This window comes from Meleagris gallopavo, chromosome 3 (genome assembly GCF_905368555.1).
Source record: "Meleagris gallopavo chromosome 3, MGAL_WU_HG_1.1, whole genome shotgun sequence".
NCBI classification, from domain to species: Eukaryota; Metazoa; Chordata; class Aves; order Galliformes; family Phasianidae; genus Meleagris; species Meleagris gallopavo.
In genome coordinates this window covers 14,865,661-14,892,793 of record NC_139406.1, presented here as the reverse complement: position 1 = coordinate 14,892,793, position 27,133 = coordinate 14,865,661, and the positions used below count along the sequence as shown (strand labels likewise).

At 42.9% G+C, this 27,133-nt stretch overlaps 1 protein-coding gene across 5 annotated transcripts in view; it reads left to right on the top strand.

Annotated features, from left to right (window-relative positions):
- The window catches only part of ZCCHC2 (zinc finger CCHC-type containing 2), a 55,448-nt gene extending 32,074 nt beyond the window's left edge, over positions 1 to 23,374 (top strand). For 2 of the 5 annotated variants that reach the window (XM_085220325.1, XM_085220327.1), the window contains 6 exons: positions 696 to 831; positions 2,246 to 2,310; positions 3,193 to 3,287; positions 5,673 to 5,801; positions 6,498 to 8,006; positions 9,010 to 11,033. In XM_085220325.1, coding sequence (XP_085076451.1) covers positions 696 to 831; positions 2,246 to 2,310; positions 3,193 to 3,287; positions 5,673 to 5,801; positions 6,498 to 8,006; positions 9,010 to 9,077 — 2,002 coding nt within the window. In that variant the 3' untranslated portion in view covers positions 9,078 to 11,033. Of the gene's footprint in view, positions 1 to 692; positions 832 to 2,245; positions 2,311 to 3,192; positions 3,288 to 5,672; positions 5,802 to 6,497; positions 8,007 to 9,009; positions 11,034 to 14,110 lie in introns of those variants that run through there. The other 3 variants (XM_085220326.1, XM_010708427.3, XM_085220323.1) reach the window with 2 other exon arrangements.
- The last annotated feature ends 3,759 nt before the right edge of the window (positions 23,375 to 27,133 follow it).

Sequence of the window (27,133 nt, the reverse complement as noted above, 5' to 3'; positions counted from 1 at the left end):
TCTTCATTGAGAAATGCTCTCAGAGCTGGTTAAAAGTTGCTATTGGCTGGCAACTACTAATTGAAACTTCAGTGAAAGGCATAATAAGGCTCAAAGGAAATGCCAAATGCTACTTCCATTTCCCAGCACTACTCAAAACTAACAATATTCAAGGTAAAAATACAAAACAAGAAGATTATTTTGAAACTCAAATAAACAGCTGCAGCATGATCTGTAAGTAGCCCTTCTTCTCTTATATGTGTCATGAATTCTGAAGCAGTGATTATAAAGTAATTCCAGCTTTGTTGTTAATAATACGGAAGAAGGAGAATAAATTCAGAATACATTTCTGTCTGTAAAATTTCTCCACATCATGTATGACGAAAGCAGGCAAAAAGACAGTGCAGAGATATCCGTGACAATTCTCTCAAGTGCTGTTTTTTATAAATTGTGTTGCTCTGAATTTTTGCATCAAATTAAACTCCAAGAAGAACTCCACGTATGTTCAGATCATTACTGTAACTGAAGTGCACAACAGCTCCTGTAACTTACATCTGTAAAATCTCTTGAATTTCTAGCATTTTTGAAAACAAAATACCTCTGATTCCCAACGTGTTACAAAAATGCCTACATTGATTAAAAAAAAAAAAAAAAAAGAAAAGAAAAAGTTTGAATGTTTGCTCATATTGGCATAACTTGTTTTTTCATTTCAGCAGCACTAGCAGTGCAAAGTGTTCTTCACTGGATAGCCTTAACATACAGCACTCTGAGCAAAATGGGGTAATGGACTGGAGAAGGAAAACCTGTATTGTCCAGCAGCACCCAGAGCACTGTACAAACATACTTGACCAGGTGTGTTGGTTTTTGTCTGAAGCAGTGTTTTCGAAAGTGAGGATGTGACTCTCAATTGAGGAGGCTGTTTGCTGCATAAGTTTACATTTAGTTTTCAAAGATGAAGAAGATATGAAAGTTGCTTGTGACTTACCCTGGTCAGAAAATGCCTCGTAATTCTTACTTACCACTGTCTTCTTAAATAAATAGCTTTTATTTGAGCTTATAACTAAAGTAGCACAGTAGGATGTATGTAATCAGAAAAGTCTGATGTTCATTTCTAATCAGGCACGTTCTTGTCTGATTGTCATCAGAGAGAATTTCAGAAGTTCTGAGGAGTTCGTGTTATTGCAAGGAACAAACTTGAAATTACGTTAACAACTAAGCTATATGCATCCAAGTATAGTGGAAAAGAATAATTGCTTGTAAATAAGATGGTAATACTGAAATTGAGGAAAGGAATATTACTCAGTGTTACATCTGGAAAACCTTTAATGTTAAAATTACTTTGTAATTAGTTAATATTGCTTTTATTCTGTGTGCAGAACTTGGCCATTAGATATTGGGTGGGAAGCAGCAAGCCAACCAAAACCAGTTTCCTTATTTCACAAAGTAGGGTAATGAACTGAGATTTGCTTTCACAGATGAAATGGTAGAGATCATGCAGGCTTGAAATATGCAAGTTTGAGGCAAGAAAAATTTGATGTACTGCACCAGGAAAAGCTACTTCCCGTATTGAAGATGTGCACATACAGCATAGATAGACATTTTTTTGACTTGTCATAATTTCTATTCCTGTGCCAAATAGGAGATATTATCAGCAACTACTAATAGTATATTTGCAGAAAAATGGAGATGTTGTAATTTTTCTAGTATGTTTGTAGGTGATATTTTGCAGAGTTTAGTTTAGCAGCAATCAAGGCTGAGCACTGGTTTTGACAAGATCTACAAATAACTTGATGCTATTTAAAAATAATTTGCCACATGGGTTCCCTCTCCCCCCAGTTAGATAATTCCAGTTAAATCAAAAGGTTCTGTATCTGTTTAAGCCTTATCAACTCTGATGAGAGAACTTCTTTTTATGGAAGAAGTTGTTAGGGGATATTTGATTAAAAGTGTTGGTTTTTATCCTCAAAAGGAAAGACCTGGAGCTTACTCACAGCAGTAATTTCATTGATATCTTCTGAAAAATTGGAAGTGGTAATTTGCTGAGTCCCTGCTGATCATAGCATAAATGAAGATAATTTACATAATTCTGAAGGCCTGATTGCACTATGCAAATAGTTGTTTGTGTGACTGTAGTGCCTGTGAGCACACAAATTGTGACTCACAGACCTTTAAGTCTAGGACATATTTTTTGTAAGGGTTTTTGTTTGTTTGTTTTTTGTGAAAGAAGTTCTGTCTTTTGACTGACATCCTCGTGTTTTCTGTCTAGCATACAGGGGAAAAACGGAGTTTATCTGCAGTAAGCAAGAAGAAGGGAAAGCCACAGCTGGAAAAGTAGGTTTCCAATGTAACCAGTAATTGAGGAACAAAGTGTAATGCATTCACTCTGATAAACAGAGCGGATAGTCAATTAGATGCTTTGTTTTTTAGTTGGTGAAAGAATAGCTGGCACGTTGCAAGGCTAGTCTATATAGAATTCCTTCTTGTATGTTTTGAAAAGAAGTAACGTAAAAAATAGAATGTAATTCTGTGCATTCATTTCCTACAATACCACTTGTCATTTAGTGAACAGACAAAGAAGTAGGTTCTTAGCTGATACAGAGTTGCCTTTTTTTCTCCCTTGTATTTATTATTAAGTTTGAAAGAGTAAAGTTGTGCAGAAAACGCTGAAAATTGAGGAAGGTTTGCCAGCAACCTTTAATATTACTCAGGTAATGGTCATGGTTCATGGTAACATGGTGAAATGTTTTATTGAAGATAATTTGTGCATTAGAGGGCTTTGGAATTTATTGAACAATCCTGCAACGTGAAAAAGTTTCTGTCTTATTTAATACTCTGCCTGATTCTTCTTGTCGTTCTAATACTCTGTAATCAGATGCTTTTATGCTAGTCTAGACTATTGCTCCATTACGTTTGTCATCTTTCAGGGAAGAGTTTACAATCAGCTGCACCCTTTTTTTTTCCCCCCCCTTTTTTTTTTGAGTGTGTTTTCTTTCAGATCTTCATTCAAAGTGCTTAGTAGCACTGCTGGCATTATAATGCCTGGTGTATCACTAGTAGCCTTTACCTGTTTATTATCTACATTTGTTGTTATCCCTATGAAATATATGTTTGTAGCCTGGAATTACTGCCTTTGTTTACATTTGATTTTCCTACATAGTTGTTTATTTGTGCAATGCATTTGGAAAGAAACAAACATGAGAATTGTTTACATAGGGAGAAAGCAAAGAAGGCTGACTGCCGGTTGAATAACAGGACAAATGGAGTTAGAGTTGCAGCATCACAGCACATCCGTGCAGGGACAGCAAAAGGTAAGGTGCTCCCTCCTGAGCTGATTGTACGATTCAGCTCTGCTCATTTATTCATGTTGGGCTACTTGTATATGAAATTGAGCAATCTGAGCATGTGGAGGTCCAGTGCCCTGTCATCAGTGATCTCTTTGCAGCTCACTGGTACCTTCTGATGAGGAGTTGGCCTGTGAGGAACTTTGTGAAAACTGTCTTGTGTGAAATTTGGTTGAGCTATAGCTTGTAAAGCAGGTGACTACTGAGCTACCACACAGAACTGTGTATGCTGCCCAAACAGGGTTTTCAAATTTAGGTAATCTAGCAAAATCCAGAGTCTAGACCAAGACTTCTGTACATCAGTAAGTGATGAACAACACAAATGTCTTTTTGTCTTGTTAAATTGAGCATCCAAGCTTTATTATCAATTATCAAAAGGCTGCGTTACCCATCAATTTTGCTGGCCTGATGTTTTTGCAACCTAATACCAGATACAACCTCATCTCTCTTATACTCAATTCTCACAACAGAAAATTGATAAAGGCTTTGCCTTTTGTATACCACCTAATAAGCTGATGTGTTGAAAACATCTTATGAAGTGCCTTGTCTGGCTCTTGTTTCTGCTTGGGGTGCAGTCTTTAAAAGTTTTCATGCTTTGTCACCGCTTCTCAACTTGAGAGTTGCAGGTAGATTGCACGCTGAATTACTGTCATGTGCTTTATGAGCAGTTTTTGTCATCTAAAAACAGTATTAAAATCTGACTGAAACTAAGAATTCACTGTTAACAAGATTAGTAAAAACAATATAGTTTGAAAAAGTAGGTAAGAAATCTACAAGTAGAAGACTAAATCTACAGGACAGCTCTCTGTGTGCTTGTCTGACTGGTTGCTGTTCTTGTCATGTAAAGCACGCTGAGTGTTTATGACCTGATACATTTCAGAGGCTGTGTAATTTTGTGTGATACACTGCAAAGCTAAAAAGAAGTGTTTAGCCGTAGGAGTTCTGTCCACTTGCAACACACTGACCTACAGATGTGAAACTGCCTGCTTGATAGGAATGGCTGGTTAAGGCCACTGCAAGAGGAAACTGCAACCCACAATTGCTGGAAGCAATTCAGTCCTCAGGGATTAGCTTTCTACCTGTCTTTGTATGCAAACATCCAAGTGTCATCTGATACAACCTATGGAGAGGTGGTTGGGGGGGGAGAAGCGGGGAGCAGGGGGAGGAAATAACATTGCAGTCTGAATCTCTGCCTAGCTTTATATATGGAGACATTGTTTGAAATGTCCTGTTTTGAGTCAGTAGCTCTTAACTCTTTTTTTCTTCTATTTTCACTTTCTGTTTTTAGCTTGTCAGTCATTTCTTAGTAACTTATAGCTTTGGAGACTTGAAACTTTGTGACTGGGACTTTAAGCTTTTTCTTTTCAGTGATAGGAAGTTGGCATGACTGTTCCACATTATATTAGGAATTCAAAACCCTTTTTAAAATAACTTGACCACGTATGGGTTTAATCCAGGAAAATGGTTGCAAGAATCAAAAATGAAAACTTTACGGCAACTTTGTAGTAATTTAACCTAAGCTGTTACATTTGCAATTGTAATAATAAATTAACAATTTATTTTCTTGCAATTACTAATAATACAAATAAATCCTAGTGTTCATTTTCTGTCCTGAAGTTTTTTTAACTGAGTTTTTTTGGCAGTGGGGTTTGCTTTATACTAGCATCTGGCCTACAAAGTGTGAGAGCACGAAGCTGTCTTGCTGCTTCACCTCTGAGGCAGAATTCAAAAGCCAAAGCATTCTGGCTTGCATACTGGACTTTGATAATAGTTTCTAAACCCACTCTGAAATATAGTTTCCAGCAAATGAGTTTCCCATGATTCTTTTTGAAATCTAGAAGTGGCAATTTTACACTTTTGTAGTTTACCTCTTTTTCCTGAAACAGGTCTTGTTGATGCAGTTTAAGTCCTGTTGTTGAGGAGTTCACTGTGAAAAGGCATATTGTTTTGATTTTTGCCTGCTGAGTTAGCTTTCTGCCTTTGCTGATATTCCCCATGGGTTATATTCATCTCTTTGGTTGGAAATGCTTGATTGTTACCATTCAGAGGAAATTACTGTAGTATGATTTTTATAAGTATCACAAAATTTATGAGGACAATTATTTTTATTACTCTTCATAAATGTGAATTTTCATTGCCCCCTCCTTTGACATGGAGGATTCAGTCATCAGGAACTTGAGGACAAGACCAGTCCTCAGTGCAAGGAGTCACAGCACTGGAAGTACAGGGAACAGATCCATTTAAGTAGGAATACAGGTTAACAAATAAAAATCTGAACTAGCACGATGTCAGCAAACCAAAGTAATCTTATTTCACTTCAGTACACTGAAAAATACTTGTTTTTATTTTTAGACCTGAATTTGGACACTGGATCTGGTCACGATACGTGTGGAGAAACATCATCTGAAAGTTACAGTTCTCCTTCTAGTCCACGACACGATGGGAGGGAAAGCTTTGACAGTGAAGAAGAAAAAGACAGAGGTTGGATTTATGGAGAGTGTGCATGAACCTTGTATAGTCCTTGATATTAATCTCTTTCTTGTATTAATTTTAATTAGTTTCTCATTTTATCACCTGCTTTTATTTAACTAGCTGAAGATGATGTTTTTCTTAGTTTTGTGACTGTGTGGTTTGAGGACTTTTAGCAAATAGCAGAAGCTGTTTGAGTTTTAGATCACTATGTAGATGTATGTTGTACATGATATCCCATTTTTCTGACTTTGGCAGTATCTTGAGAAATTTCAGCAGTACAGCAAATAACATATAAAGTTATAAAACTATGCCAGCGTGTCTGAGAGGTCTTTCTCTTTGTGTTGACTGTTTAATTTGTCACTCCTTCCAAATTTGAGCAAACTTTATCGATGTCTTTCTAGGTAGATACAAATTCCTAATTTGGCCTGTTTACTGCTGTTCACATTTGCAGACATACCCAAGTCAAAGACACAGCTAGCTGAAAGCAGGACACTAGCCAGGCATTTTGATTTAGATGAACGATAGAGATTGACCTAGCCTGATCTGGATGACTGAAAATAATCTCAAAATTAGTCTAAGTCAGAAAGACGTCATTATCTTTTATGTCATCAAATTCATTAAGTTTTATATGTAAGTAGGTCCAGGGTGAGACTTAATACAGTTTCAGTTCATTCTTCTGACTGACAAATGCTGCTTTCTCCACAGACACGGACAGCAATTCTGAGGACTCTGGAAATCAAAATGCAACCAGGTTCACAGGCTACAGTGCTGTCAGTTCATCAAATATGAACAAATCGTCTGCTCAGATCTCTTCGGCGAATAATGAAAATGGAAGCCTTTCAGAAGATCCTTTGAATGCAAAGTTTCAACACATTTCCTTTATGCCTGCCTTACACTGTGTGATGCACAGCGCTGCCCAAAAGCCTGAAGCGGTTGTCCCGCCCCCCATATCTGCAGATGGGAAGACAATGGGAATGCTTGTTACCACGCCTGTTGCTGTCTCACCGGTGAGAGAGTCTGCAAATTCACCTCCTGGTGGAATGGGCCCAGTGACTTCTGGCGAGCCTGAGAAACGCCTTGAGCTGATGGCTTCCCCTTTGCCAGTCCCATCCACTTTTCTCCCGCATTCTGTCCAGCCTGGTAGCCCTGCTTTGCATTTGGCAATACACAGATTGAAAATGCCCTCTCCGCAGGGATCGTCGGAAAGTTGCACGGTTAATGGACCACAGCAGCCAACAGGAAACTTAAGTATTGGATCACCAAATACTGCCTTTATCCCAGTCCACAATCCAGGTAGTTTCCCAGGATCCCCAGTTCCTACTACAGATCCCATCACAAAACCTGCATCCCAGGTGGTAGGACTGAATCAAATGGTGCCTCACATTGAGGGAAACCCAGGAGCAATCCCTCAGCCTACCAATCTGAAGGTAGTTCTTCCAGCAGCTGGTCTCTCCACAGCAGCACCGCCACCTCCACCAGCTTCATACGCTTTGCCAGGCAGTCCTCATGCTACCAGCGTGTTGCCCAACCAGAATACAAATGTGCTAAACACTGTAGCAACTTCCTCACCACCTCAGTCAGCTGGTTTAGGTGTTGGTCAGATCCAGTCCTCTGTTCCTCCTGCAATTCCTACACACACGCCAGGCCCTGCCCCTAGCCCAAGCCCTGCTTTAACACACAGCACTGCACAGAGCGACAGCACATCCTACATAAATGCTGTTGGAAATAATAACACTAATGGGACAATGTTACCTCCACAGCAGCTGGGATCTGGTCCTTGTGGTTCTTGTGGACGTAGGTGCAGCTGTGGGACCAATGGAAGCCTTCAGATTAATAGCTATTTTTATCATAACCCTCTTCATGGACAAGTCTACAGAGTTCCATCTTTCTTCACTCTGCCATCACTTTGCAATGGCAGCTACCTCAATCAAGCACATCAAAGCAATGGAACGCAACTTCCTTTCTTCCTGCCTCAGTCTCCGTATGCAAACGGGCTTATGCATGACCCAGTAATGGGGAGCCAAGCCAACTATGGTATGCAGCAGATGGCAGGATTTGGGAGGTTCTATCCTGTATATCCAGCACCTAACGTAGTTGCCAACACAAATGGGTCGGGACCCAAGAAGAATGGGAACGTTTCATGTTACAATTGTGGTGTAAGTGGACACTATGCGCAGGACTGTAAGCAGTCATCCATGGAGGCCAGTCAACAAGGTAATCATGATAACTCCCAACGGACTTGCTTTTGAGTTTAGCAGTTTCTCTTTACCTAACTGAATGTGTTGTTTCTGGTCTTGCAGAAAGGTGTGCGTGCGTGTGTATGTTTTGTGTAAATGGTTGTGCATTAGTGACCTGCTCTAAAGCTGCAAAGTATCTTATCTCTGCTTGAAATTTCTGTAGAACAGCGCAAGGTAAAAGGATTCACAGCGCGAAGCAGAAAATGAGCATGATTCAGAGCTGGGAATTCCAACTCTATCTGTTCTAAATTGTCATTCTTTTCGCTCATTTGTTTTTGGTATTACATTTGAGGTTTGCATGTCGTTTCAATTTTTCCATTTCTGGTCAGTGTTTTCTAGAGAGAATTCATTGGCAAAAAGCAGAGAAAATATAGAAGAATTAAAAAAAAAAAAAAAAACACAACAAACTGGCCATTTAATGATTCAACTTTTCTAAAGCTTACCTTTGCACAACCAGCCATCCTCTATGCCCCATCATGAAATACACAAATGAAATATGCTTGAACTTCTCAGACAAGTTACAGCAAAAAAGCAGAAACCAATTGGAATTAGAAGTCGAAGGAATGGCTGCAGTCTTGCGTGCTGTTTCTTCGTCCGTGCAAAAACAAACAAACAAAAAAAAACAGGAAACTCAGCGTTCAGATGGAACATAAACTATTTCTGATTCTTGGCCTGTGTCCATTCTGACTTGACTTGTCTGGTCAGACAGGAACAGGAAAGACTAGCCATGATGGGGTCTCCTTCTCTTTGTATTTTTCCAACTAAGGTAAAATCTGGTATCTGCTGTCTATCTATTTTTTTAAACTGATGTTTTTAGTGAGCGGTTGAAAGAAAATAGTGTAAGATCTTAGGACCTACTTTAAACGGACTGGAGGATGATAGTGCCTTTTGAAGAGCATGTCCATTTTGATACCTTGTAGTGGTTTTGTAATCCATTTTAATTGTAAGCAGTGACTTAGTAGTTCTCTTTCCTGTTTTAGGCACTTACAGACTGAGATACGCACCTCCCCCTCCCCCTTCCAATGATACCTTGGATTCTGCAGACTGAAACAAGTAAACATTGCCTACTTAAACTGAAGCTTGGGGAATTGGGGGAAGGTGTGTGTGGGAGGTGGGGGGTGGTCTTGTGTTTTGGGACATTCCCAGTTTTATATTCTTTTGGAATTTTTCATTGCTATCGCACCTCTTCCGTACAAAAGAAGAAAGCTGAGTCCCTGGTCTCCTCCTGGTTCTACAAAAGGCTTGCGTAGTGCATGTAATTCAGACACACAGCCAAACAATCAAAAAGAGCATTCGAACCATGCTTTTGCACTGAAGACTTGAGACATGTGCAATGTTTACTGCATCTAAAAAAAAAAAGTCTCTGACCTCTGACATCACTGATGGAGCAGCCATATGGTGAAAGAAGAAAGTTGGTCATGTTCCCCACCACAATCTTCTTCCTCCCTTCCCTGTTCTCTTTATGCTGCTGTTTTATTTTCTTTTCCCTGTTTGTCCACGTGGATTTGTTGGGCTTGCATGAGTGTTTAGCGCAGTTCATACAGACCCTGCCCGTACGCTGAGTTAACGCTCGTGAATTGAGGGGAGATGTTCAGACGTCCTATTAGGAGGGTCCAAAGGAGCACGCCATACTGGATGTGTGCTGTAGCTGATAATAGTACATATACGCAGCTCTTGAGAGTCCCAAATAAATTAAAATACGTAGAGCAGGAAGTGACTGAAGCTGTGTGGACTTGAACAGATTTATAAAGGTAAACAAGCTTAAGTTAACAGATTTTTCTCCCATTGTAGCTTTTTAGCCTGTATGTTCAGCAAAAAAAGGTGAAAAACTGGTATGAATGTTGTACTCAGTGTGTTTGCATTTGTAATGAAAGTTGACAGCATTTTTTTCCTTTTTTAAAGCTATTCTACATCGTGTCAACACAGAATGAACATTACTTGATCGAATATTTTTTTCCTAAACTATTACAGTGTTGCATTGTACTTAGAATGTAAATGTTTTCTTTCAAACTGAACAAAAGCTATGGTTTTCTACAAAATAGTCAGGTATTAGTATTAGAACCTGTCTACCAAATAGCAAAGTCACTATTTTATAACAATTTACCACTATGCGTAATTACGGTATAATGTGAAAGACTGAAATGAGTGTTAAGATGGTATTAATCATGTCAGTATCATGAGTAAGTAAGTTTAATGCTGCTGTATTTTTTATTTTATTTTTAAAAGCCAATATATGTACTAAATTGCTTCCAGGTAATATTTGATTTCCTGAAGTGCACTGAGGTTATCTGGAAGATGAGTGTATTTTTTGACTGCTGCATTCAACACCGATGAACAACTACCACTGTATATCCATAGGGTTTGGCATTCCTCACAGTTCATGGCAGAAATCTTTTTTCTTAAACTAAGAGTTGGTGTCCAGTAGAGGGATGAGATAAAATCAATCTTTGGTTCAGCCGTCTAATAAATTGCTAAACAAACAAGAAACTTGAAGAAAAAAGCTTGATTATTACATTTCTTCATAGGTAGCATTTATATTTATAGCACCAGTGTACATTTTGGAACTTTTTTCTCGGAGGGGGGGCTGGGGAGGGAGGTAGATGAAAGCTTTAATTTAAAAAAAAAAAAAAGAAAAAAAAAGAAAAAAAAAGAAAAAAAAGTTTAAGTAGTAAATGAAAATTATTTTGATTAAAATTTTTATTTGATCTGGGTATTTTTGGACCACTTGAAATGAATGAACTGCGTTTGAGTTGAAGTGAGGGTGTTAAACCACCAATGGACTTGTATTGTGAATTACCTGCCAGTTGTACTTTATGGAACTTATTTTATGATTTAAAATACTGTACTGTAAATAGGAGGTATGTTACCTTCTCTTTATTTGTATGTTTACCATATACTTTGATATTTGAAATGTACTGGAAAGGTCACTTATATTTCTAGAAGAGATTGGATTTTATGCAACCTTTTTCCTTGACTTAACAGCAATAAAAAAAGAAAAAAAGTACCTGCGTGCAAGTCCTTTATCACTGAGAACAATGAAATGAAAGTGATGGTCTGCCTCTCAGTAGAGGGATGGGTTTGTGGAACGTTTTTGGCAAGCTACCATTTTGGTTGGAATCTGTCGCTTCTAAGATGAAGCTGACTGTGTTTGACTTAAGGTCAGAGCAGGCGTGTAACTGCAGTCAGGGTGCTGTCCCCTGCTCTGAGCTCCAAGTAGATGGATCTCTTGGGAGATGGAGGATGGCCTTCTGTGATAAGTCCGGGATATTGAGCTAAGCTCTTCTAGAACGGTTGTGTCTGTGTTTGATTCTGATGGCTTTTGGAGTTGAGATGAGACGCAATTTAAACATACTGTTTTTTTTTTTTATTTCGTAAGTTTTGAATCCGTTACGCTCCTCGGTATAATGTGTGCATGAAGTGGAAACTTCCAGCTGCTAAAATAGATGGAAGGACATAGGGAAATACTGGGGCTAGAGAAGTGACTTAGGGATGTGTAGATTACAGCTGAGCGGTCTGAATTTAATACCAGAATGTTTTCTGGTAGTTCTGAAAGACAGGAGGGTAGCAATTACTCTCACTTCCTCTCTGCTTTGTAGCTCTTAATTCCTAGTGCTTAGCAGCAGGTTCTCTATGGAGCTGAAGACCACAGGCTGTCATGATCCTTATCTCAGCTTACTCCCCTATTTCATAAGAAACCAACTAACATGGGAAGGCTCGAAGTTGCCGTGAACCCAACCTTTTTTTCTCAGGCAACTTGCATGATAGTGGGTGTTTAAACCAGGCATCATGCAAAACATCATTATGCAAACACTCAGTTTCTTCAAGGATCTTTATCCCCTCTCATAAGTCTGTGTGTCTGTCCGAGGAATTTGGAGTCACCGTATTACTTTGAAAACGAAATCTGCTGCTTATCATTCCATCAGAGATAGCAGTACTTTGGTTTGTCTGAATGGCACCATCTGTTTATGCTGCAAGCAATCCTAACTGTAACAGATCTTGCTTGCATCTATCAATTAAAACATCTAAAAATGCTTACCCTCTGGCACGGCTAATACTATAAAATGCCCCATTATTCTGCTGCTTGCTTTGCTGGGGGCCTAACAATTCCCTTAACAGCTCTCCTCTTTGGTTACCGTGCCTCATATCTAGGCAATCTAGGTTTAACTATCTGCTGTTGGAGAGAGATTCTTCTGGGTGGCTGAGAACGAGCTGAGCGCCATGCAGTCACATGAGGCAATCCCACCAGCTGGTTGGCCCTAGCTGCTGTGCAAGCTGCCCAGGAGCGACTCCTAATACTGCATTGCTGCTGGTCTGTACTGCCTGATGCAGTAATACTGCAGATGCAAACGTATTGTTTGGTTCCCAAAACTGGAATTAAAAATCAATGAGTTTGACATGGGCAGAACTGCAAAATGGGAGTGCAAGGGAGAATGTTGATGCACGTGGTTTGCTTACAAGTGAAGAGATGATCTAGTTTTCCCAGCTAAGCGGCACTAGGGTGACAATGATGACCTAATGTCTAGATCTTGACTGAGGTGTAGGAACTTTCACTCAGAGAGAAAAAAAAAAAAAAAAAAAAAAAAAAGAAGCATATGCATGGTGCCAAGGCAAATGGAAAAGCAAAAGGCCCAAAAATGTATACTGAGAACTGGACCAGTGCCAGACTGGTCGTAGAGACGTGAAAGTACCGTTGTAATTTGATTGTCTCCTCATGCCTGCTTCTAGAGGTGCACTGAGCTGCGCCTCCTGCAGCTGCTCCCCTGAACTAAGGTTACCTGAATTCTGCACGCACAGAAACAGAGCTCTGGGCAATTGTACTTTCTGTTCAGGGCTGGTAATTAGCAGCACATTCTATCTTCAGCAATTATCAGTAGCAGATATTTAGGAAAAAAGTCTTTTTAGCAAGAAAGAGATGCAGTGATAGTTGGTGCATATCTGTTGTGCTAGCAAAATGAAATGGATCTCGTTGATTCGCCTTCACAGTAGGTGGCAGCATAACTCCAGCAGCTGCATATAATGGAGCTTCTATCTGAGACACCCTGCAAGACACTTCAGTTTTACTTGGTTTTAACACTTTCCTGCCATGAAAATGACCTTGTTTGGGGGTTTTTTTGACTAGTGATTTTTGATACATTAGTTTCTTTAGAGTTATCTCGTGTTTAGGTATGTTCTACCGTGAAGAAGATAATTCTAGTCTTGAAGAATTTGTGCTAAATGTGTATCTGAAATATTTACTTGTTTTACTACTAACATAGACCAGATCTCATAGGGAGTATTGAATACGTGGACAACTGCAGCCAAATGTGCACGTGATATCTCAAGAACTATTGATAGTTAGAAATGGTTTTAGATATTGGTATTCTTGTAATGAGGAATGCTTTCTGAAATCCACATGGCTTGTGAACAGGCTAGGATGGTTCCCAAGGGGTTATCTTTCAGGATATGAGGATCCACAGTGTAGGGTTTAACATTAGGTGACACACTTGTCTGGAATGTCTTAGGCCCAGAAACATGTCGACCAAGAGATGGGACTTAATAAAGCCATAGTTGTTAATTCTTATATACGTGCTCCCTGACTAGAGCAAAGGGTTGCTGTCGTATGAACTGGGCAATAAAACAATCTATAAAACTACAAACTGTGAAAACAGTTTAACTCAGTAAACTGATAGAATAACTGTTTCTTAACAGTTCTTTTTTCTGTTGACCACTGAAGTACATTGTTTTCTTGAGGTACAGGGTGTTACTAAACGAGTCAAAGTTGAGTTAATTCATAAAATTGATATGATTGCTGAAAAATGAGGATTGCTGCTTTGATTTTAAAATACTTGTTAGAGACTCCTTAGGGGGAAAAATAGTACTTTACATAAAAAATATCATCTGCATAAGCAAATATGCTTACTTTATAGCAGTCTTATTTTACACCACTGGTAATTTGAAAGTTGAACAATGGTACTTTCAACAGATTTGGGTCTTGATTCGACTGAAGCGAAGTTGTGAAGCTGTTGATGTGTCTACATAGAGTAGTCAGTAAGATGTATAAAATTGTGTCGCTATCAAAACACTCTTTTCCTTTCTCTGAAGCTCTTTTACAGGACACACACACAGGCCCCAGCATGAGAGTGGGCAGCTGAGCAATGGCAAGGCTTCGGGTGAAAACCTCACAGGACTTGAGTAGCTCCTTGATATCCAGATCTGCTCTGAGGTGCACACTGACAATGATTTCCAGGTATTTCAAAGTGTGCGTGCAAATCGGGAAGTCCTGGCCTCTGTTACCGTATGAAATAAAGATTTTGAATGAAAACACCAGAAATGTGTGAGGAGGGGAGGGAAAGCTGCAGCAAAGAATACCATCGGGCACTGGGTTAGGCTTAAGGTGAGATAATTTCACACTGCGTTGAACTTCTGAGCTCAGATCCAGCTCATAGCAAAGAACAGCAAATAAGAGATTGCATCTGTGTGGGACAAAGGCAACTGAATCGTGTGCTGGAGCACAGTACAGCTGACCATCTCATGCACCTAATGGGAAGTTGGAGCCTCCTGCAACCTACCTATGATTCTAACAATACATTTAAAAAGGTATAGCATTCATGATTATTCTTAAGGCTATCCAGAGCTGTCAGCTAGCGAATGCACCCTTTATGGTGTTGTCTTTCTTTGCTGTGCTTTTCATTTTTAATTTTCATGCTAACCTTTTATTTTTTTTTTCCTCTTGCTTGTGCCCTGATTATCCTTTCAACATTTCTTTTACATGCCTGCTGGAAACAAGTACCTAATGGAGTGCCATTGGAAATACAGTAATCTGTGGTGTGCAAACTCTCAGACAACACTACAGAAAACTCGCTAATCCAAATTAAAATAACCAGTGCAAAGGGGTAGCTACTTCAGTATGTGACTGTGCCAGGAATCGTCGTTGCGAAAAAATGGGAGCCGTGACTTAAGCCACTTTGGAGCCTCACTTTGTTCTTCCCCTTCAAGGAAAGATCTCTTATTTCTTGCAACTTCTCAGGTGGAGGATGCAAAGAATGGGAAGTTAATCAAGAGACCTCAAACAATAAACGTGTTCAGCCACTGTACTTGTCTGCATGAAAGTTGGGAAACCTAAGTGACCCACGTTTGTATTTGCACCAGCAGCACCATGGTTTCCAGAGAATGCCAGAAGCAGGAGGTGCTTAGCAGGTGGAAGATATGGTCTCTTCAGCAGGGCCCATCCTGTGGCTGATGGGTGATAGCTGACCCTCTGTTTAGCTCACAAGCTGCTCGAGAGATCAGCTGCAGAATCTTCATTTCCAAAATTTGTTTCTGCATATTTACTGAATTTTAAAAGCAGAAACCTTCCTAACCTGGAGTATTCTCATGACTGAGTGCCAGGATTGGGACAGTGCAGGTCAAGCCCATTCAGTGTTACCAAGTGGTCAGCCACCCCATATTTTTCGAAGTTTCCTTGTTTAGAAATGTATCTCGTTTCCTCTGCACCCTTTAAAGCTCCTTGCTTCCATGACTGATGTGGGTAATGTATTCCATATGCTTGCTTCCTTTTTGTTAGTGAGCTCTTTCAGTCACTGTCTGTAGGGATACCCCAGGTTACTGCTGCTGCCACCTGAGAGCTGGGAAATGCTCTCAGCCCTTTAGCAAAATTAATTCTGTTTCAGAGCTCTTAAGCTGTACATAATGCTGCTTTGCTTTGCTGAGGTGTTTGCATGCTGTGCTGTGGATAACTGTTTTGTCTGTGCCAGGATATTGTTTTTACAGCTGGCCATGCCTTTGAGAGAAGGAAATGTGAGAGTTTAGGGGATGGAGAGGGAGAGGTTGTGGGGAGCCTCAGTGCAGGACAGGAGAAAATACAAGCCAAAGCTTATGCAAAAAAAAAACAAACAACAACAACAAAAAAAACACCAACTGAAGTCAAACCAAAGAGCTGGTGCTGGAGAGCACTGATGGGCCTTCATCCCCCTGCCACAATCAGCATGGGCCTACACACCTAGGCCTGGCTGTGGCTGAAGGGTCCCTGGGTGAGCCTCAGGCCCGCACTGCTGATACCCCTGCATTGCTCCTCTCCTGCTACCCTGCCCGGCTCTCTGCTGGTGGCCCTGCCAGGCTGTGAGCCTGCTGCCAGGCCTGCTCAGTGTCAGGGGACAGCCAGCTGAATTGGGCGGCCGGCGTTCCCCCTCAGGAGCAGCCCCTGCAGCTCTGTGGAGCCTCATTCTTCAGTCATGCAACAAATGCAAAGTCAGGATGACGCAGCGCTGATTTAGCCAGCTGTGAAGCAAATGGCTTTCCAGCTACACTTCTGTGCAAGTATTTCTGTAGCAGTGCAGAAGCCATTAAACCATACAGTTATGTATTTTGCTGCTCATTTGAGACCTATTAAAATACGTAGAGCCTGAGGGAGCAAGGACAGGTGGAAGAGGGCGGGTTTTTCTGCAGACTGCTATTGCCGTATCAGAGAAAGCAAAACACATATGTCTAATTTACAGATAAAATCAGGTTTTTTTTTACAGATAAAACTCATTTTCCAGTGTTATTGCATGGGGTCTAAAATGTCATCTTTTCCTCTCTGAGACAACAAGTGGCAGTGATCCCATGGCACTAACTTACAAATGCGAATGTAAATGGGTTTTGAGCAAGTTTTTTTAATTGTCTGTGATGTCTCCAGCCTACAAAGTGCTGGCTCTCAGTATAAGATTTTGCCTGCCCTTTGCTTTGTCTGTTAAGAGCATAGTGACTTTGGTCAGATGCTCGCAGGTGGGGCCTTGGATAGCACCAAGGATGAGCAACTTGGGCTCAGCTTACCATGATTATCCAAATGAAAAACAACATTATTTACCTGTTCATCTCCAGTTTCACAGTGTTGGGTCTCATCTTTCCATTTTTGGCCTCAAACTACAACCATCTTTACTATGTCCTGCATTACTTGCTTCCAGTGGAGCAATGGAGTCAACATCCAAATCTTCAAGTCCAGCTCTGATGCTGTTGGGTGTCACTGATAACATGGCTGTAAGTCATTTCTCAGAGTTATCTGTCCATTTTTGCAGTTATTTTTCTGCATTGTTTATTTTATCATCATGTCACATTAGGATGATGTCATGCTTTGGCTCTAAGAGCTTTAAAAGTTCAGGCAATGTGATTAGGGATGAGTTCACTCCTCTGGTTCATTTTCTTCCCAGCACCAAGCAGATTGGCCTTGCCTTTTCACATGTGTTGAGCATTAGCTGTGGTGAGGAGACAAGGTCCAGCCCTGCCTCTAGGGCAGGAGGCACCGGAGGGGAGTGGAAATATGCTCTCTGCCAGTAGTAGTGTTTAGGTGAAATTATACAATCATAGAATGACCAAGGTTGGAGAAGTCCTAAAAGATCATCCAGTCCAACCATCCACCTGTCACTTATATTTCCCATTAAACCATGTCCCTCAGTACAACATTTAAGTGTTTCTTCAACATTTCAGGGTCGGTGACTCCACCACCTCCCTGGACAGCCCGTTCCAGTGCCTGACCACTCTCTTGGAGAAGTATTTCCTAATGTCCAACCTGAATCTCCCCCAGTACAACTTGAGGCCATTCCCTCTAGTCCTATTGCCACTTACATGGGAGAAGAGGCCAACCCCACCTCACCACAACCTCCCTTCAGGTAGTTGTAGAGAGCTATAAAGTCTCCCCTGAGCCTCCTCTTCTTCAGACTGAACAATCCCTGTTCCTTCAGCTGCTCCCCATAAGACCTGTGCTCCAGACCCCTCGCCAGCTTTGTTGCCCTTCTCTGGACATGCTCCAGGGCTTCAGTATCTTTCCTGTGGTCAGTACATAGAAGCATGGACACAGGCAAGGTGGTGTCTGAAAATGGGTAGCAGAAAGATGCTGATCTCTAAATCAGCACAATACAAGATGGAGACATGTGGCGTATTCAGGATGCTATTGTTGCCCCAGAGGCCAAAGCACAGCTGAGCTGGGTTGCGTTAGAACCAACCGGAAACATGAGGCTTACACGCTAGCTGGGGTAGAAATCATACCTGGCACAACCTGGGGGCTGAACAGTGACCTCCCAGCCCCACCACTGGTATGTCTGAGTGTTCTCTGTAAACGTGCAAAACCTGGACTGGGGGACATCCCCGTCAGCCGGATCAAGGGGCAAAGGTACCAAGTGCACATGGGGAGGGCGGTGGCACATCCTTCTCTGTCTTCCTCCTGCAGAAACTCACACTGTTCTCCACTCCTGGGGAAACATCCATGTGGGGCTTTTCTTCCTGTTTAGGTTTCCAAATAGTGCTTCAAGGTTGTAGCTACAATACACTGGATACTCCTAAAGACTGAATTATCTGTGCACTTAGGAAGCCTCTGGAATTAATTATAATTCCATCTCTATGAGACACAGAGATAGTTTTGTCCCCTGTTGTGTTGATTGTAAACAGAGGTACTACTAGGCTGGAGTCCCAGATCATGCTGTCCACTGCGGACATTTGGTTTGAGAAAAAGGCAGAAGATGTGTGTTAAAAGCCCAGGGCTACATCTGTGCCCCTGTAAAAGACGGGCATGGGGCTGCTGGGATGGAGCTCTGGAACAAGTCCTCTTTGTAAGTATGTGGGTACACGGCTGTATTCTCAGCATGGTCCCGGGAAAAAGGTGGGGAAGGTGGGGTGAGAGCACTGAGTTATTTGCTGAGCACGAGTCAGAGCATGAATCCCCTCCATTGGAGGGAATCCAGGCTTGGCTTGTGCCAAATGGGGCAGCGGTGTGCTGAGTCACCGCTCCTCTTTGAGGACCTTTGTTACCGGAGGGCTGAACAACTATAGCGTGCAGGTCTGGTGTTATAAATCGGGCAATTACAATCAAGCCGGGTTGATTACAGTGCATGATTTTAGGTGCTTGAGAAATTCTGGCCTCCGGCTCAGAAAAATGTTGCAGGAACATGCCAGAAAGCAGGGTGAGCAAATGGCGGTGGAGGGCTGGGTCATTTGGCTGTGTAGACTGCTCATGTTCACCCTGGTGAGGTTTCTATCCTGAAACCAACGGCAGAACAAATTCATCCCCTGCCTTAAACCCACCAAACACGCTTCCTCCCCAACTGCCACCTGTGTCAGCACGGCAGCGAGAGGCTTGGTGCATGAGTGACAGGGCTGGTCCCTCTCTCCCAAACGTTGTCCCTTTTTCCCTTCTCCAAAGCATGAGGTAGGCTTCTTTCAATGACAAAATGAAAAATAGCAGCTACTGCTTTGTGGACAGAACCAGTTGCACTCTTGCGGTGTAAATTGGCTCTGGCTTCTGCAAGGTCTTCCAAAATATCTTCTGAACAGCTCAGGAGTTGTGCTACAGCAGATAAGGGCAACTCCACTATGTGCCCAGCCCGAGGTGCCATGTAGGGGTGCCACACAGGCTGCGTGATTGTGACTGGCCCGAAATCCAGGGCAGTGCTACCCCTCACTGTGCACAACTTTTCTGAAGGGGGAACTGACTGCAGCAGTAATTGGCTTAACTTCTGTACTCAGCTGGTCTGCCTCACAGAAGTGTTTCAGTGCTTTTGCTTGTGTCAATTGCTCCTGGAAGTGCTGGGTTGATGTTTTCTCAAGCAGGAGATTCAGCTTTCATTGGCCTCCCATTCAAAGTCCATTGCTAGCCTAACCACCCTGCTGCCAGCGCTGCTTCCTTGACTGTGTGTGGTCTTTTTGCCAAATCCTGACATTTTTTATTTTTGGTTAACATCAGAATGGGAGTCCAGAATAATTACTCTTTCACTTGGCTCTTAAGTAGGCCATGCTGCTTGTCCACATAAATAGTCTCTTCATGCATCTTGTCACTCTGCCTTCCAGTCTCCCTTGGAAAAAAAAAACAAAAGCAAAACCAAAACACTATGTTGTATAAGATGCCTTTTCTTCCTCATGAATTGCCCTTGCCCTGTAGGATAGACAGAAATGAGCCCTGAAGGGTGAATACTAAGCAGCTTTGCCAAGGTGCAATTCAGCTGTAAGACTTCCTGCCTACCCAGGGCTGTCCAGCAAGACCTTGAGTGCAGGGGATTCGAAGCCCAGTGGCAGTGAGGCTGCCTCTGCAGCTGCACCCACCTCATAGATTTGATCTCAGGTCCAGCACAGGTTTGAGCCACAAGCATGCAAGGCCTGTTGACACAGGAAGACGAGCTGCAAGTGCAGTTTTGTCAAGGCTAAAAGCCTTTGGCGTTAAACTGTTCGAGAGGAAACATTTATAGGGAATGAAGAGCCTTCCTGGGTCAGAAAGCACAGCCTCTGTCATCACCCACCTCACATTGTAAGCTTACTTTATAGACTCCTGTAGCTCCTTTATAGAGGTAATTAGGCTGGGTTGTGTTCTTCTCTCAGTAAATGGTTGTCTCAGATCCCTGTATCTCTCAAGATTAGAAACCAGATAAGATGGGTGTAGCCTTGTGGGGTCAGGATCCTTTTAAATATCATGCCTGGCATTTGTCTGCAGCATATTTAGGCGAGAAAATCTCTTAAATTTATTAAAAACAGAATATGCCACCTCAAACAAACTACAAGCATCTGTGTAGAAAATACAAAGTGAGGCCACACCTAGCATTCTGTGTCCAGTTATCGGCTCCTCAAAACAAGAGGGGCATTGACCCACTGGAGCAAGTCCAGTGGGACACGGTAAGGTTACCACATGGCACTTCTTTAGGCTGAAGCTGTCAGATACGTTCTTTGTGCTGCGAGTCTTCTGTCAGTACGTTCACCTTCTCTCCTTTGGCGTTCCAGTTTAAGTGCCCTAACCACTTCCAAGAACAAGGTCACTGAAAGGGTCGTGACCAAGAGCCAGGAGGTGGCTTGGAAACCAGGTCACATCTCCAGCAGATGTGGAGCAGGGCGATTGGGTGGGTAATGTTCCAGCCATGTGGGTGGTCAGAGTCCACACCCGGATACAGCTCCTGGGTTTGCTTTCTGTGGCGGCCAAAACATGACCTTATGTTTGACCTTATGCTGGCAGGAGCCCTACCCTCCCCAAAATCTGGCCCTGGTCCCCAACATTCAGTACCTAGAAGATCCCTGTGACTCACACAGTAGCTCAGCATCCATACACTGGGGATGGAGCCCAACCTCCTGGTGTCCAGAAGACGAATCAGGTGGTCACAGATTGGGGTGGGATGGTAGGACCTGAAGGAAGTGTGTCTTTCCCTCCACCGACTGTGGAGTGCAATCCCTCTGAGTCCTCTGCTGCTGAAATGAACTGCACCATGCTTAGGTCAAATGGCTGCTGCCCTCTCTGCTGCTCTAACTAAAACAGGTCAAAAGCATGTTTTAAGTGAAAATGGTGGGGCCTCTAGAGCAGGAACAAGCCCTCGGACATTTCTGACCATACCGTTTTTACTGCAGCCTATCCTCCAATACTTCAATGCAAAGTAAGGCACTTAAAATGGATGGTCATACCCACAGGACCATCACTCTCAATTGTGAACCCTTCACGAACCCAGTAAAAAAAAATCAGTGAAGGGGATTAAAAAAAAAAAAAAACAACAAAAAACAACCAAGAGAATCATATTTCATCTCCTCTGTGGCAGCAGATCTGCAGAGAAATTGTAGGGTTGTTTGCCTCTGGGCTGAGCTGGGCAAAAAAAAATAGTGATGCAGGTTTCCCTGTAGGGGATTAGGTTTCATTTTAAAATTTAAACAAACACAGAAATCTTAGCATAAGCTTCTAGGAGATTAAGCATTCTGGCATGAACCTAGGCATAAGGAGCAGAAGGCTGGGACTCAGGAGACATCAGGATTACTGTCTTCTCCACCACTATGCAACCTGTTGTGTGATCATCTCCTGCTTCATTTAAGCCAGATCTTCAAGGCTGACTCCTTTCTTCTGGTTTCAGTGGGAGTAAGAGCTTAAATGCCTTGAGAAGGTGCACTTGCTGTCTGCTCATCACAGAAGTGTTGCAAGAGTTCTGAGGTGAGGGCTGGTCCATACATTTCTATAAAATGACATGGTCTGCTCACCATCCCTGTGGACTAGGGGATGTTATAAGAAGTCACATCACTGTGTGGTGATTCATATTTTCTTTTGAAAGGTTCACTTGGAGCAGGAAACCTGTGGGGTTGAAGTTTCGGGGCAATGGCCAGTCATCTTTTCCCTTTGTGAAATGTCCTTCCCACTGGTCATTATATACATACCAAGGTGGCCAGGTACAAACTTCAGCTTCTGACCTCGTTTCCTTCACCCTGTGCAGAAAGGAGGATTACCTGTTGTTCGCCCCAGCAGGCAGGCAGTGTTTGGTATGTGCAGCTGTATGCAGGTGGGCAGGGAGAGGTATGTGTGATGTACAAATAGGCTGCTGCTCACAATACAGCCTTGATTGTACGGTTGTATTGTAGATGGAGGTGACACCAAATATTATTGTGCAACAGGAGGTTTTTCCCGAGTTGCACAATTGCTGGATCCCGTGATGAAGATCAAGGAACTCTGACTAATTGATTTCAGGTAACAAAATGTGCCCAGGCCACTAGAAACTCCATACGTTACCTGCGTGTGCACCACAGAAACCGTCCTGACAGAGATTAAAGGTTTTTAATTTGTTTTACCTCAAGATTAATGTGCGTGTCATAGGCCAGGGTGCACTTTCCTAACGAATACCTGGTGTCTGCTGGGATAGGACACCAAGTCCTACTTTTCCCTCATATATTAGGGGCTCCCCAGGGCCCACTGGTGCATCCAGGGCAGCACATCCCGCTGTGACCGCCTGGTTGGTTGCTTCTGGGGGAGAGGAGATGCTGCCAGCCCCTTGCAAGGCATCTCTGGTGGAAAGTAGATCAGGGAGAGAGAGCTGGATCTGAGGTTGGGTGGGAAAAATGATCTGTGAATACAGGAAATGTATTGTTCTGATGTGACTCTTCCTGGCCCCTGGAGCTGCAACTACTATCAATGAATCTTAAGTTATGCTCTGTGCCAGGACTCAGTGCGTTACTGCAACAAAAGCTGAGCCAGGAGCTGACCTCAATCCTGAGAGAGGGTTCACGTGGAGCCGTGAGATTTCACATCTTGTCTACAGCCCTGGTGTTGTACACTGCATCTCCATTATGGAATTAAGCATACAGCACGGTTCTAGGATAGCCTGAGCTTTTGTCTTCTTTTGTCTTGGCAAGAAGGAATCGTTCTCTAGATACACAAGGAAAACAGCAAGGGATTTTCCAAAACCACAAAATGATTGTTCTAGGTATATTGCTGCAGCAAACACAATTCACTCTCCTTATAGCTTATGTTTCTTGGTAAACACAGGGCTTGCTGCAATGAGGATCATTTGAAAGGCAAAATCTTGTGATTTAAGATCTTATCCAGGGTATTCACAGGACACAGTACTGACATTTGTTCTGTTTTTCATGACAATAAATCACCAGCAAGAATGTTTCTACTGAAAAAAAAAAAAAAGTATGCCCTCAATCACATGCTGGCTGTCCTTAGAAAGGTGGCTAAAAGCAATACTTTCCTGCATATTTTTGTAAAAATTTGTGATTGTCTTGCATAGACACATATGTATGATACATATAATTACTTTTCTCTTCCATATATTTACTTTTCTTAAAAACTTTGCAAAAACTTTTTTCAGAGCCTGAGATCTGAATTTTTTTTTAGAAGCAGCACCAAGTGCCAGAGGAAGGTGTGACCAGGATTTACACTGCACCCATCCAAATCTGCAATCTGCTGCATGCAGGCCAAATTCCCATTAGCACTTGAGATGCAGCCAGTGATACAATCCTTGTTTCCTTTTCTGCTCTTTCTTCTAGCTGATTCACAGCTTTTGTTATCCCCACACTGCCGCTCAGTTTAAGGATTTTGGCCAAACTGCAGCAATAACTCTCTTTGCCGATATATGAAGGAGTGAGAGAAGTTGCTCCTGCTACAGAATAAGTTGATGGCATTAGTTGTAAGCGGGAGGGGCTAGAAAATCACTCTTGGACAGCACGTGCTGGATGCCTACAGCACCTAGGGAAGGAGGTATTGACTCCTCTTATAATCTCTGGTCTCCCTTTTTTTCTTATCACAGAATCACAGTTTGGGTTGGAAGGGACTCTTAAAGGCCATCTAGCCAAACTCCTCTGCAATGAACAGGGACATCTCCAGTGAGATCAGGCTGCTCAGAGTCCCCTTGAGCCTGACCTTGGATATCTTCAGAGATGGGGCACCCACCATCTCTCTGGGCAAGCTGTTCCAGTGCCTCACCACCCTTATTGTAAAATACTCCTTCATTATATCCAATCTTATTCTCCCCTCTTTTAGTTTGGAGCCATTTCCCTTTGTTCTATCACAACTAACCCTGCTAAAGATTCTGTCTCCTTCTTTCCTGTAGCTCCTCTTTAGATACTGCAAGGTTGCTATCAGGTCACCTCACAGCCTTCTCCTCTCCAGGCTGAACAGCCCCAGCTCTCTCAGCCTGTCATCATAGGAGAGCTGTTCCATTTCATGGATTGTTTTTGTGGCCCTCCTCTGGACACACTCCAGCAGGTCCACATCTCTCCTGTACTGAGGACTCCACATCTGGATGCAGTACTTCACATGAGGCCTCTCTAGTGCAGAGCACAGGGGCAGGAGCACCTCCCTCGCTGTGATGGCCACACTTCTTTTGATGCAGCCCAGGGCATGGTTGGCTTTCTGGACTTTGAGGGCACATTGCTGGCTCATGCCCAGCTTTCCATCCACCGGTACTCCCAGGTCCTTTTCATCAGGGCTGTACTCCACCCTTTCGTCCCCCAGCTTGTATTGATAACAGGGGTTTCTGTGACCCAGATCCTATGTAGGACCTTGCACTTGGCTTTTTTGAACCTCATTAAGTTCTCCTGAGCTCACCACTTGAGCATGTCTGGGTCTGCCTGCACGGCATCCCTTCCCTTGGGCATGTCGACCACACTGCACAGCTGGCTGTCATCTGAAAACTTGCTATGGGTGCACTCAATCCCACTGCCCATGTCGTTGATGAAGATATGAAAGACATCAGTCCCAGTACCAACCCCTGAGGGACGCCACACGTCACTTATTCTCAAATCCAATCTGGATGGAAAGAAAAATGCCTGGGCTCTGCTCATCTGCAATTAGGGAGGGAGCAAGCATAATGCAGGTGTGTTTGCATGTGGTTGAGCTTTCCACTCTGCCCCTCAAATTGCTCTTAATTCAACCGCGAGTGTTTTGCAACTGGGCTCCTGTTGGATGATGCTGCAGCTGGACAGAATACCAAATACAGCCACCATGGTCACAGTATCATAGGATCATAGGATCATAGAATCATAGTACCATAGAATGGTTTGGGTTGGAAGGGACCTTTAAGATCATCTAGTTCCAACTCCCTGCTATAAGCAAGGACACCTCCCACTAGACCAGGTTGCTCAAAGCTCCATTCAGCTTGGCCTTGAATGCTTCCAGGAAGAAGGCATCCACATGATGCTGGCGTGCTTTCACATGTATCACACTATTGTTATTATAATGGCCAATAACTAGCTGCAGACAAATGAGGTGACTCAATGCCACACTTTAATGAGCTTAACTGCATACCCAGTGGTAGGCAAAAGGTAAAACAACAGCACCAGGCAGGTAATTGTTGGGCCTGTTGCAAGTAATTTGCAAGCGCAGGCATCTCAGTTTTGCAGTCTTGCTCATCTTAATTTCCTTTGAGCACCGCATCTTCTGGCAGTGTGAGCTGGCTTCTTTTTGGAAATGTTCAGCTTTTGTTCAGCTCTTTAGCTGCACTTGCACAGGCATCAATAAATGTTTAACTCCATGGATAGGTGGAGCCTGAAGCAAATGGGACAAAACTTCCATAGAGTGATAAACATTTTTTCCTTTTTTTTTTTTTTTTTTTTTTGCTGGTGATACTAATTGGAGTAAAGAGGGATGTGTTTGCCCATTGGCACTACTCTTACTGCACGCTCTGTAAGGGCCTGGCACGATCCCTTGGGCTGCAGACAGAGCTTACAGGCTGCCATTGCCTGCAGGTAGGGATCTCTGTAAACAAGGAAGAGAGCACCTCCGTGTTGATGTAAGTTTCTTTTTCATTTGTCATCCAAAAAGAAGGAAGAAAAGGTGGATTTCTGTGGAACCAGCTGGTTGATTGCTGGGTTTGTGAGTGGCTCCAAAGCTTGCTGCCCCCACTCACTCCCTCTAGCTGTTGTCCTCATCCATCTCCAGCCCAGGAGGGAAGAGTGGGCAGAAGACACACCGAGCTGGTGAGCTGCATTCTAAGCATAGCCCCAGTGTACAGGAGTGGAGAAAAGTGAGGTGGAAACCAGGTGCCACAGAGCAGCCATACTGGCAGAAATGGTGGATAAATATGCTGAAATGGGAAATTTTTGGCGGCTTTCCTTTTGGTGGTAGAGACGCCCAGTGCCTTTTATGTTTTACTTCTTTTCCCTGAAGCATCAGCTGCCTGTGGGTGCATGATGCAATTAACAGCAATTCCAAAAGGATGAGGGCAGGTGCCCCTAGCAAGGAAAGCAGAGGATGTTGTGCAGAAGTTAGCTATTTGTGCATTGGCAGCGATACAGAAGTCAGTTATTTGCAGGCTGGAGGCTATACTCTGACCTTGGATACCTGGAGACCTGGCTAACAAAGTCCGAGCTGCAAGCAGTCATCTGTAAGACGTGATGGAGGACAAGTAAAGCTGCCTTTAGCTGTAGTCCTGTCTGAAGGAGGAAAGAAGGCCATTGCAACATGCCAAAGAGAGGAATGGAATTGCCCTCCTCTGCCTGTGGGGCAGCGAGGAAGTTTCAGGCTAGTCACTGGGGGAAAATCTTACATGTACAGCCAGTCAGGGCAGCAGGGTGGGGCACAGCCAGTCTGGGAGGTGGTGGAGCCTCTGTCACCTCCTAGCATCGAGGAAAAAACATCTGCTGAAACTACATCAGTACAGCTTATGTATTACAATTTCTGCTGTATGACAGATATGATCAAATGGTGCCTGTAACATGCTAACCCTGAGTGGGATGTGTGCAGGCCCAGGCTGCAGAGCCCCAGCTTCCGTAGGCCAAAGCTTCAGCCAGCGCCAAGGACAAAGCCCACAGCGGATGGAGAGCCCGAGAGGTCTGTCTGGGGATCAAGGATGCAGCAAAACCAATGGGGGCTGAGCTCACAGTTTGGGAGGCGGCTGCAGATTTCTCAGCCTGGTTGTAAGGGGC